The sequence below is a fragment of the Equus caballus genome, chromosome 29 (genome assembly GCF_041296265.1).
Source record: "Equus caballus isolate H_3958 breed thoroughbred chromosome 29, TB-T2T, whole genome shotgun sequence".
Taxonomy (NCBI): Eukaryota; Metazoa; Chordata; class Mammalia; order Perissodactyla; family Equidae; genus Equus; species Equus caballus.
The window spans coordinates 27,582,809-27,596,698 of NC_091712.1; the positions used below are offsets into that span (position 1 = coordinate 27,582,809).

The following is a 13,890-nucleotide window of genomic DNA, read 5'->3' on the forward strand; positions in this document are numbered from 1 at the left end:
TAAATAACTATGCATTTAGTAAATCCTTTTAGAGAAACTGCATGCCTGGATACCTGTAAAATGATGAAATAATTAACTTGAAAGATTTTCAGATTATTTATTCACGGTTTAATCTTGTCCTAAGAATTCTAAAAAAAAATGGTTCACTCGTATGATTTTCACTGAATCCCATGTCTCAGAGATAATATCTTTTGGCATTTTGAAAAAAGAAAGCATCTTCTGGGTCCTACTTGAAACAATTATTAAGTGTTCTTGGAAGTAATTTAAACAAACCAAGATAAAGGAAAGAAAAACAGAAATTAAGATTATGTTTCTTCCCAGAGACAGAAGAATATGATATAAATTGGTTGGGGTATTTATTCAAATGACCCATGTGGATGATTAGAAGGGGTTCATGGTTTGAAACTAGCATTGCTTTTTGGCAACAGAATGGAAATCATTGTTTAAACCTGCGAAATTTTGAAGAAATATAGAGGCATTATAGATGAGTTGGGTCTGTTCTTGCTGTCTAAGCATCACCAAAGTCAAGTCAACCTCCTGTCTCAAAGAAAAATAAGGAAAACAGGAATGACCCTGGTCTAAACACACACTATAATTTCATGAAAAGAAATGATTTTATTCTAATTCTAGTTAACAAACAAATGATGGTGTCATTTATTGTCTTCTTACAGTGAGAAAACTAAATTTGTAAGACATATTCTGAGCTTTATCAGCCAAAAAGTTCCCTTGGTTTTCTTCCTTGGTATTTTTGTGTATTTGGAGTGGAATATTTTTATTTCTAAAAAGTAACATGAGACAAGGAGAAAATAGAAATAACACTCAACTGTCGGAAGAAAATGGAAATTAAGGTAAATAAGAAAAAACATACTTATTTGTTTTGAGCCATTTGATATTGATAAAACTCCATCTTTTTAATACAACTAAAAAGCGATAGCAATTCCTACATTTTTGTGTTTTAGTAGAGAAACTATCAATTATTCATCATTTATAAGATTATCAAATTTATACATTTCAGGAAGTTTTGAAAAAGTCACATTAAGTTATAGAGAATGACGGTTACTAATCTAGGCTTTGGCTTCAGACAGACATGGTCCCAATGCTTAGATTCAGCAAGTATCTTCTGTGTGGCTGCAGTCAAGTTATTTACCCTCTATATATTAACTTCCTCTTCTCTAAAATCCTCAAGATAGCTGTGAGCATTAAACAAGAAAGTTCGCATAAAGCAAAGCTCACAGTGATTGGCACTTAATGAACAGTAGTTACACAGAGACACATCAGTTTCTGACAATAAGACCTGTTCTGTTTAGTTAGATAGAACAATGATAACATGCTGTTTTTAATAGCATGTTATTCCTTAAAAAAGAAACAAATAATAACTAAAAAACCCTCTTCATTTGTACTGTATAAAAATAGACCATTCAGCAGTCTTTCATTCCAAACTAAAGTATTTACTTAATCACTGAATTAATGGATTTAGAAATATCAGAGCCAAATTACTTTTAAAAGATGATATTAGTTTATCAAAAGATATAATAGTCATAAAAATACTAGTTATGCTATTTGTTATTACTCATTTTATACTAACATTCTATCTCATTCTCCTTGATAAAATCTCCTTTTATCTAATGCTCATATGTTTTCATGGTATAATAGAAGAGAGATCAAGGGGACAGAAAAAGAAGGAGCACAAATAGGAGAAAATGAAAAAAAAATACCAATATTCATAATGTAGTTACATGCTATGACACATAACTTCACATAGTGAAGAAAAATATTCATAATAAAAGAAAATTAGAATAACCACATAAATATTTTGTAGTTTTGCTAAACATCAAGGGCAAATCAAACAAACAAACAGCTCTAAAAATTAAGTAGAACAGAGAAAGCTTTTAAAGTAATCCGCGATAAATTCATACGTGGTTACAAAATGAGCTCCTACATCATACTAGCTCAGATTATGGGGATAACGCTGTCTAATTCACCGTTAAAGCAAATTACCCAAAGCAAATCAATGGTCCAGGGGGCAGTGCCAGCTCTGCTGATGGTTATGGTGGGGATGGTGGTGGTGGTGTTGGCGTGCAAGAGTCATGATGCAGTGATTGCCACAAAATCCAACCCAAATATGTAGTAAGGCAAAGTTCTTCCTATTCTAGAAACTTCATAATATGACTGTTTGCTAGTGAAACAACTAAACATTTTATTAAGGAAAGCATCATTCTGCCAATAAGAATTGCAGCAATATGTTACTTATGAAAAATATTTAAGGCCGTTACCTGAAAATGTAGATCCTATAAGAATTAATACAAAATGTATACATATAGATCCAGAGTGGTTTTGTATAATTAATTGTGGAGACGACCTGCTATCATAGATAGGTTATCACACATTTGTAAATATTGTTCAACAGGTCAGAGACTGCAATTTCATAAAAACAATAAAATATCAACCTTGAACTTTAACTATGTATTAGAAAAATAGAAACATATAAAAATAAAGAAAATATAGAAATAAGAATGACATTAGTTCTTCTCTTTGAAAATTATGAAACAAGGTATTATCATATTTGAGCAACAATTTAGAAAGCAGTATTTTTGGACATATAAATTGCTGATATCATAAGAAGACTGTGTGTTAATGTTGAGTCATCAGGTTTACTTTGCTAATATACATAATGTAATATTATAAAGAAAATATATCAGATTAGGTTAAATTACTATACCACTTTGGTTTTTTTTTTTTTTTTGCTAAGGAAGATTTGCCCTGAGCTAACATCTGTTCCAATCTTCCTCTATTTTGTATGTGGGTTGCCACCACAGTATGGCTGCCAAGAAGTGGTGTAGGTCCACGCCCAGGAGCCAAACCTGGGCCGCCGAAGCAGAGCATGCTGAACTTAACCACTAGGTCACAGGGCCGGCACCCCATTTTGCTTTTTATATATTCTCCTTGTTAAAAGTACTATCGCTTAAAGTGGATTGGAAGTTAAATAGATCACCTATGCAATTCCTAGCTGTAAGTGTGTGAATTCATAAGCAAGAGATTGTCACCCTCAAAGATACCCAGAGACGGATACTGTTCAGTGTTTCCTTAGTCAATTCCAGTGTTTCATCCACTTCACAGAAAAGAAAGACTTCCCTTTATGTGCAGTGATATAGGATAGGGTTTTCCAACAGAAACATACTGTGAGCCACATTTGTAGTCTTAGAATTTTTAGCAGCCACATTTAAAAGACTAAGAAGAAATACGTTAATTTTTAATAATATATTTTATTTAATCTGATGTATCTATAATGTTACCATTTCAATATATAATCAATATACACATTATTACTGAGATTTTTTTTTTAACATTCTGGGTTTTTTTGTACTACATCTGTGAACTCCAATGTGTATTTCACTCTTATAGCGCATCTCAATTTGGACCCACCGCAGTTCAAGGGCTCAGTAGTTCCCTGTGGCAAACGGCTGTCACAGTGGACAGTGCAGGCTACAGAAGAAGGTCTTTTGAGTCAGTTCGATATTCCAGTCCCTCTGCTCAGGCACCCCTGTGAGCTGGTCAAGTGTTTTAACCTTTTTAAGAATTCAGTATCATCTACATCACAATGTTTTAAAAGGATTAAATGACATAACATATGCAAATCTTCTTTTACAATTCCTATCTCTTAGGAAACATTTAACAGATGTTAGTTCTCTTCCTCTAAATCTCTCTGAAATTTCTCCTTATTTTGCTTGGGAAAAATGTCCTTTTGTTTGGATTTCAATGAACAGATAAGAAGGGCAACTATTTAACATCCATCCACAACCCTTTACAAAACTGGACATGGGGGACTGGCCCAGTGGCGCAGTGGTTAAGTTTGTACGTTCCGCTTTGGCAGCCTGGGTTTGCTGGTTTGGATCCCGGGTGTGGACCTACATACCTCTCATCAAGGCCATGCTGTGGTAGGCATCCCACATATAAAGTAGAGGAAGATGGGCACGGATGTTGGCTCAGGGCCAGTCTTCCTCAGCAAAAAGAGGAGGATTGGCAGCAGATGTAGCTCAGGGCTAATCTTCCTCAACAGAAAAAAAAAACTGGACACAGTAATGCAGGCATCCTCACACTAGTGGCCACACACGAAAATTTCTTTAATTTACAGCCCCTACACCACTCCACAACTCCTAAGCTGTGCCCCACTGGTTCCTGGTTCCTGGTTCCTGATTGATCCTCCTTCTACTGCTCCACTTTTCCTTTTTTTCCCATAGCACTTATCAACTTCCAACAAAGTATACAAGTTTTATTTCTAATGCTTGATATTGATTTTCTAGGCTCCTCTGCTACGCTGTCAGCCACATGATGGCAGAGGTCCTTCTCTGATTTGTTTTACATGTATTCCAAGTAAGATGGGCTCAACAAATATTTGCTGAATGAATGAATGTGTGAAAACACATCTCTTCACCATGCCAATGTACATCACTTCATTTATATGTCACTCAGCCACAAAAACCCTTCCATTTAGTGACTTTTTTTTGGTGAGCAAGATTGGCCCCGAGCTAACATCTGTTGCCAATCTTCCTCCTTTTTTTTTTCTCACCAAAGCCCCAGTAAATAGTTGTATATGCTAGTTGTAGGTTATTCTAGTCTTTCTATGTGGGATGCCACCATGTAGCATCCCACTATGTGGGATCCTGGGTGAGTAGGACCACGCCCAGGATCTGAACTGGTGAACCCTGGGCCACTAAAGTGAGTGCATAAACTTAATCACTCGGGCATGGGGAAGCTCCTAGTGACATATTTTTTAAGTGGTGGCTGAAGCATCACACAAATCACAGTTGTTTCCCTTTGACATTCTTTTCCGACTTTAATGTCATTATTATTATCAGTAGTGGTAATACATTAGTAATGAACTCTCCTTCAAGTATCCAAAAAACATACCATTTTAAACAGAAATCTATTCTGAACTGGTATCACCATAAATTCCAATGTATTATTTAAGGATCAGATAAATAAAAGAAGGATTTATAAATCATATTCTTTGATATGTCTCAGTATCATTTGAAAATCTACTCAAGAGTTTATTTTTTATGACTATTACCGTTTTCACATCTTCACTTCTGCCTTGTGTACAACTCCCTTGGTGTTTTCAAAGATCCAGTTTTTATTCCATGCTAGATGTCAAATTGCCAGGAGTTTTTCACTTGATTTAAATCATGTTCATATTTTCTGGGAACTATTTTTTTAAACATCTTTATTTTTGAAAATTTCAAATTTATACCAAAGTAGAAAGAATAGTATAATGAACTCCCTTCTACCCAAAACCCAGCTTCAACAATTTTAGCCTGTGGTCAGTTTTGTTTCCTCTTGTTTCCTCATGCTCTTGCTTGTTTCCCTCCCACATTCTCAATACCACTAGGCTCTTTGAACATAATCCTGGATATCAAATTATATCACATTTAATACTTCAGTATATATTTCTACAAGATCAGAACTTCTTTTTTCATAACTACTGTATTAGTTAAAAATTAACTGTACTTCTTTATTATAATTAAATATTTAGTCCATAAAAGCATATTTTATATTGATATATTAATATAGATATAGGTATATTTACTGGAATAGACACATGGGTATACACAGTCATGCATCACTTAACAACAGGGCTATGCTCTGAGAAATGTATTGTTAGGTGATTCTGTTGCTGTGTGAACATCATAGAGCATCTTTACACAAACCTAGATGGTATAGCCTACTACATACCTAGGCTATATGGTACTAATCCCACGGGACCATCGTGGTATATGCGCTCCACGGTTATGCAGTGCAAGACTGTATATATACAGCAATATATACATTCCCAACTTTTTATGTCATGTTGCACATAAAAATGATTATGCTCCTATGGCATGCTGGGGTAAATGGAGGGGGATGATTGTGGCTTGGCATCCAAATCAAAGTCTTCCACCTGTGCATCTGATTGGCAGCTTTCCTCCCAAGCACAGAGAAGTTGGGTGAGATGGGGCTCATAAGGCTCGACAGTAAACAGACACAGCAACAATTTTCTAAAAAGCAAGGAGAAAATATGACAAACATCCACTGCACTAAGTTATGTATTTCCTCCAGGGATAACTGTTCTCTTTTCACATCCTCATCTTTCTCTTTCGTGATACTGATTGTCTTTAATTGCCTGGTGATTCTTAGCTATCCATTGAAACTTTTGAATGAAAGCCCTCGTTGCTGAGTATAGGCAACAGGAAAGAATTTGCACTGCTCTAATGTAGAACTGTTTTCCGGGCCATCCTCTCCTTTGAGAGCATGAAGAGCAGGTACCCTGTCGGTGGGTTAGGCATATAGGCTTCCTTATGGGGCATTTGTTCTCAATCTTGGCTATGCGTTAGAATCTTACGGGGAGTTCTTCAAAAGCTTGATGCCCAGGCCATAATATTGGCCAATTAAATCAGAATCTTTGAGGGTGATTTCCTGATTTTAATAATTTTTTAAACTCCTCAGATGATTCCGATATATAGCCAAGTTTAAGAACCACTCTTCTTGGTTGTTAGGCCAAGGGGTGGGCAGGCAGGCAAACTGCAATGCTCTAAGTCTTTATTCTTGGGTGGATTTGTCTTTCTTTACATCTCCCTGCAAACCTCTGGGGTTAATCCTGTGTAATCCCAAGCACGACTTTGCCTCTTTTTCAGCCTGTGATTATCTCATGATAATCCCTTCCCAGGCAGATGTCCAATTTTCTTTAGACAGCAGTTGTCTGATTTTATCCTGAGAGGAAAGAACCACTTCTGTGAGCAGTTGCGCTTGGGAGCAGCGGTCATGGGAGGGAAACACAAGGAGGGGGGGGTCAAGTTCTCCATGACCCCAGGTGTTGAGTGCTGTTTCTCAGTGAGTTCCTCTGCAGAATTCTTCATAACCTTTCTTGGCATTTGTATTAGGCAGCTTGGGATGCCATAACAAAATGCCACAGGCTGAGTGGCTTAATCCACAGAAAGTTATTTCTCACAGTTCTGGAAGCTGGAAGTCCCAGAGTGAGGTGCTGGCAGGGTTGGGTTCTGTTGAGGCATCTCTCCCTGGCTTGCAGACAGCTTTCCTCTTGCTGTCTAGGAGTCCCTCAGCCACCAATCAGCATAAAGCAGGGCCCCCACCCCTGTCCTTGGAGGCTGTCTGTTTTCCATCAATCCCATTTAGGCCAATCAGGCAGGCACCCCCACAACTTTGTCAATTGCTCCCCATTTTTCAGCCTTTCTTGAGCAAAAAAAAAAAAGACTCACATGGCCTTTCCTTTGTGTGTGCACATGCCTGGTGTCTCGTCCCCTTCTTATAAGGACACTAGTCCTATTGGATTGGGGCCCCACCTTTATGACCTCATTTAACCTTAGTTACCTCTTTAAAGGCCCTAATTCCAAATGCAGTCACACTGGGGGCTAAGGGCATCAACATCTGAATTTTGGGGGACTCAATTCAGTCCATATGGTATTTCTGACTTTGATCTTAGAATGTCTGTGTAGCTTCCAAGGGAAAATCTACCGTGAATCAACTTTCCCTGGGCTGAGATTTCTGCTGCTTTTACACCATTCATTCTGACCTCACCTGCTTTTTTTTCTCCTTCTGGACTATCTCACAAGTTTCTGGTCCAATGATTGGAATGTTTAAAATGTGTTACAGTACAGTTATTATCTCTTTCTGCATGTGTGTGTGTGTGTGTGTTCATGACTGTGTGAATAAGATCAGAGTGAGTGGTCTGGTAAACACGTGAGGGAGGGCTGCCTTTTATATATCTAACTCCATATTTCTGCCCAAACCCCAACACTTCCAGGCAAATGAATATATGAGGGTCTCCCTCTATCAGAGACCAGGGTGAGAGGGTGATATAACCTAGAATGAAATAGAGGTGAAATGGTCCTAAATATGCACTTAAGGAGATTCAGGCAGAGTTGTACATGAAGATGGAGCATGCTATAGTGATGTCCTGGAAAAGGGCTTGGATTGGGGTGTATACACCAGGGGTTCAGTTCAGGCTTTTTTACTTACTATACAGGCTTAGAGAAGTCATTTAGCTTCCTTTGTTCCTCATCTCTAACGCAGGAATAATAATACGTGTCCTGTCTGCCCAACGGGAAGTACAGTTATCATCTGCCTAGCCTGTAAGGCTCTGTCAACCAAGTATCAAGCATGTTACATTTGTTGAACACTTAATGCTTTAAACTGCTATTACACACACTAGTGCATTAGAATCCTTCAGATCATTTGGAGGTATTTTTTGACCTTGGGTTGTAAATACAGAATTGCACAATCATAAGCATGTGGGTTATATCAGGCAGCATATTCCATTCCAGTTACTTTACAAACATCTAGTTAATTCATACTCTCAGTTCCAAACACATTGCGTGTGGAATTTAAGGCACTCAGGAAATGCTTGTTGCGCTAATTAATCCAAAAGACTTTGCTGTTAGAATACAGAAGGAGACATATCCAAGAGCACAAGACTCCACAAGTATTTATCAAGAACTAGCAATTTTAAATGCTAGAGGGAATATAAAAATAGCAAAAGATGTGACTCCTGCCCTACTGGAGTTTGTAGTGTAATTGTGGAGATGGTCAATGATACCATTAAAAAGCAGATAAAGTTACGAAAAGAGGAGCGGCCTTCTGCATTATACCTTCATTAATTCATGTCATGCAAACATCACTTTGCCATTAAATCCCATATACACTAAGTCTGAACACTATTCATGTGCAGACTAGAAAGTGGATTAATGTTTGTAGTTTCTCTCTAAAACTTCGCCAATGACTCCAAAAGGACTCATAAATAGGCCTGTGATGGGCATTGAAAATGTCTTCTTTATGTATCTGATTCTTCATCTCGGTAACAAGAAGTGAAAAGAACCATAAATACAACTTTAATTAACAGCGATGTTGTGATGCTTAGAAACAGACCGAAGGCTGTTTGAATCTGTTGGCCTTCTCATAAAGAATTTTGTTTCTCCCAGAGGGTCAAAATTAATTAATGTCCTTACAATTTACTTAGCAGCCCATTGTCTCCGAGATGCTAAACGAGTTCAGTGAGCCATTTCAGTGTATCAAGGATGATATAATCAGGCTGCTTTGAAGACAGCACTCTGTAAAAATATACTGTCTCAAACAGTGATTCACAGGGAAGAGAATAAAGTATCCTGTCAGAATGATTACTTTTCATTATCTTTGGACAACATCACTTGTATACAATATTGCATAAATAACCAGATTGGAAACTGTTCACGTGGTCTTTAATGAACTTACACAAGCTATAAAAGTTCAAAAAAGAAAATAAATACTGTCATTAGTAGTCTTTAATTGTTCCATTAAAAGATGTCAATTGATCACTCCTGTTTGTCTTTTTGAACAATGCCTGGACCTTTCTCATGTCCCTTGACAAATACTTTTATCTTTTCCTAAACTGAGCCTACAGCACTTTTTGTACCATCAGTAAGACTGTACTAGCAGACCTGCTCTGTGGGTTTCAAATGCCGTCTTAAGATAAGGAAAGATGGCTGCAGGTGTTATCTAAAGAGCTCACAGGCATTTGTATCTAGATGTTACTTCCTGGATCTTAGTAGCAAAAGCGAAAATTGGCTTATTTCTCATAATTTCCCAAGGAAGAAAAACATATATTTATCCTTAGGAATTATCATAAAGGTTAAAAAAAGTTTCATCTAAATGTGTATTCATTGTTGTGATGTTTATTACAGTGAAAGCATTATGAAATAATTCAAGAGTTTGCCATTAGATAATTTTGCAAATTATGATATATCCAAAAAATAGAATACTATGCTCTAATTAAAATTGAGTTGCCAAAAATATTTTGTAACATATAAACTTGTTCACATTATATTTTCTAAATTACTAAATCAAGTAGAAACCCATTTTTATTTGAAAATATTTCTGTTAAAAAAGAATGGCAGAATACACAAATACAGAGCTTATAGATGGTTATATTGCTCATACTACTCAGACTACTAGAGAAGTTTTTCTTTTTGTTTATCTGTATTTTAAATATTTTAGAAAAAGCAGTAATCCTTAGTAATGTAAAACTGATGAAAAGAAATATTGAAGAAAAAATAAATATTAAAAGAGTGAAAAGGATTAGTTTATGCTTTTTAAGTGGTAAAACTTGAAAATATCCACCATATCTTCCACAAACACATAAATGTGCTACCATCACGTATGTTAGATTTTCTTTTGAGGTGCAATTCCTGTTTTTAGTTACTTATTTTCTTTTTCTTTTTGGATTTATTCTCCCTCTCCTCTGCTCTGACCTTATCACCCATCCAAATAATGCATATTAATAAACGAGTATGTATCATTTACATCCTTTCCTCATTCTCATATAGTTCTTCATATACATATCTACGTACAGATTTATTCATATGCACAAATAAGGGGGCATTAGTCGTTCTTTGTTTTAGAAAAGTTGGATCATACTATATACTCATTTTGCATATTGCTTAACTCCTTGAACAATATCTTTTGGAAATCCCTACAAATCAACTGTATAGCACTAAACTCTCTCTTTTTCGTGGCTGCATAATATTGCATTACTGTGGATTTAGCAAGTTACAGCGGACTCAAGGCTGTTCTTCTAGGTTCTTAACTATCACTCAGGGGATAGTTGGCAATTTCTAAAGACATTTTGAGCTGTCAAGACTAGGGAGAGGAGTGCTACTGGCATCTAGCGGGATTCTGCCAAACCTCCTACAGTGCACAGGACAACTCCACAGCAATTAATCCACAGCATTTGACACTGGCCGTCCCTCTGGTTGGAACACTCTTTCCTTAGGTAGCCACATGACTCACTCCCTTACCTCCTTCAAGTCTTTTTCGAATGGCGTTTTCTCAACAAAGCCTATTTTGATCAACCTATTTAAATTGCAATCCTGCCCCAACTCCAACGTACACACCCATCCATTGGCTTTCCCAATCCTACCTACTCTACTCTTTTCTTTATTTCCCCTCAACTTCTAATAGGCCATATAACCTATTTACTGATTGTGTTTACTCATGATCTTTCACCTCCTTGTAGAATGTGAACTCCACTGTGGCAACAACTTTTGTCTGTTTTATTCACTGATGTATTCCCAGGACAAGAACAGTGCCTGGCATTCAGTAAACAAATAAACGAAAGAACAAATAAGTGATTGTATGAATGATGGGCATTCATTTTATTTTCCATTTTTTTCAACTACATAAAATGCTGAAGTAAATATCCTTATACATACTTGCTTATGTGTTGGCCTTTTTATTTCTTATGGTCAGAATGCTTTCCAAAATGGAATATTTCCTATAACCATGGATGAGTATCCTTTCCTGCCTCCTAACTCCATCTCTCAGCCAGGTACAGGTGGCTTTTGAAAATCTATTCCTGTCTTTTTCCTTTTTATATATTAGATCCTCCCAATTACTGACCTCAGGGTCTTGATTTTCTACCCTGTTCTATTAACCCATAATCTAGTGTATACTAACTTCATGTTTTTTAAGGAAAAAAATAACCTGGGGAACAAAAGAGAAAATACAACTTGACTGCTCAAAAAGAATAGAACTGCTTCAATTTGAAGATGAATGAGGGAAAAACTTTAAAATAAGAACCACATCCACTCTGTCATTGAACATCACGACATCTTCAATCTGCCTGGAATATACAAATAATAAAAGTATTGTTTTCTTTTCACTAGTCATCAAATGACTGAGCCAATCTTGTATACTTTTCCTATGAAAAGTCATTTTAATTCCATATAATCTTGTCCTTTTTTCATTGTGCCTATGCTTCCATTGTTTTGAGTAATATTGTAGTAGTTAGGGTTCTCCAGAGAAACAGAACTAATAGGATGTGGATAAATACGGAAAGACATTTACTATAAGGAATTGACTCATGTGATTATGGAGGCTGGCAAGCCCAAATTCTGCTGCGTAGGCTAGCAGGCTGGAAAGCTAGGAGAGCCAATGGTGCAGATGAAGTCTGAAGACAATCTGTTGGGGAATTACCTCCTGCTTTGGAGGTCTGTCTGTTCTGTTCTATTGAAGCCATCAACCGATTGGATGAGGCCCACTCACATTATGGGGGGCAGTCTGCTCAAAGTTCACCAATTTAAATGTTAACCTCATCCAAAAACACCTTCCAACTGGACACATAAAATTAACCATCATGAATATCTTAGATTGTTTTTTATCCCTAGGAAAAGTTTATCCCTAAGAAAAGTTATCTCTAAAACAAGTTATTTTTTATCCCTAGGAAAACTTAGACTCCTAAGAAAAGAAAAGTGCTGAGTAGGCAAGACTTCAAGGCAAAAGTAAGTAAGATTACAAGCTTACCTATACTCTCACTCTATTAACTGCAAAATCATGAAAGATTATATTAATCTTAAATCACCGGGTAGGAAGCAAAACTTGTCAAGACTTTGTTGATGTTGATTTCCATCACGACTCTCCTTTCCGTCCTTGCCCCTGCACTTCAGAGGGACTGGAATGAAATTGGTGGCCAGCTACTGGCCATTGTGGCATCATGAGAACTCTTATCATTGCTAATAGTATACCTTTGCCTATTGCACACATTAATCTGAATGCCCCCTACTTGTTCCTGCCCTGATTGGGGACTTTAAAGACATCTTTAGAGTAGAGGAAATACAATCTGTGAGTCACTTAAAATATGAGTCATGGATTTCCAGATAACAATGTCAGTTCTGGGTCTATGCAATAATTCAGGGGTTAAAACAGAAGGGACTAACTCTCTTTTTATAAAGCCTATTGTGCAGTCCCCACACACAGACATAAGCATGCACTCTGATATTCACTCAAAAAGTTAAAGCATATTTCCAGCACAGTGGATTACCTGGTCTGGGTATCTTTATTAGATTTACCTGGTGTGTGATCAGAGTCTGCACTCAATGCTTCAGTAGGAATTCTGCTGCCAATGGCCCAGTCTAAGTCATCTTGCGAGTCTTGAGTAAGATTACAGGCTGTGGTCCAGTTTCCTGTAGTTGTTTCAAAATTGCAGCTTCCTGTTGTGCTTGTATACTGGCCTAAGGAAACAAAAATATTAATAGAAAGTTCTGGAAATGTATATTGCACTTGATATTACACTTCACGTGCGGTTATTTAAAATTAGTATTTTCATATTCTAATTATTTATTAATAAATTTAAAGAACCAGGACATTTGCACTCATTGGTAATATCACTTGTATGTTGTAGCTTTTTTTATCATAATGTCTAGAAGAAGTGCATAAATATTGTCATTTATACATTAAGGAGTTATATGGATTGACTAATAATATTTATAGGTGATAGATAAAACTATGTCTACACATGAACAATGAATATAACATTATGAATACAGATAATTCAGGTCAAATAAGTCAACAGCTTCAGTTGTCTGGATGTTTAACTCAGTCCCTCTGTTCAGGCTGGTGTTTGAACAGCATAGACCATTAGGGAGGCAAAGTCATTAAAGAAAAGATGCCTTTAGAAGAAGCAAACCATACAGGACACAAACCCTCTCGGCATACACACTAATCACCCATGTGCAACATTTCAGAGCTAGTTGCTAAATAATGAAAGAAGTCTTCTAAAAGTATTGATTGACAACTCATTAGAAATTAAGTTATTTACAATGAGAAACATTACTAGATAATAGCTGAATGTCTACTACCGAGTCATCAGTGAAAACTGCCATCATTACACCCTGATATCTGTTTGCATTTTTCTTTAATTTTTTTTTGCACAGCAGTTATTATTTTTGAGCATTCACTGTAAAAATTGACTGTGTTGTGCAGACAGAATGAATTATTGGGTGATTTAATCAGTATGAATCAACCAAGATTGTCATTTCTTTCTAGAAAGATAAAGTTTGTGTTGTTTTTAACATTTCTTCTCCAGTTGGT

The 13,890-nt window shown here is 36.5% G+C and overlaps 1 protein-coding gene across 1 annotated transcript in view; it reads right to left on the reverse strand.

The window, feature by feature from the left end:
- The window catches only part of MALRD1 (MAM and LDL receptor class A domain containing 1), a 653,802-nt gene that overhangs the window by 183,992 nt on the left and 455,920 nt on the right, over nucleotides 1-13,890 (reverse strand). Inside the window, exon 32 of the mRNA XM_023631939.2 lies at nucleotides 12,870-13,031. Within this exon, the coding sequence (XP_023487707.2) occupies nucleotides 12,870-13,031 (162 nt within the window). The remainder of the gene's footprint in view (nucleotides 1-12,869; nucleotides 13,032-13,890) is intronic.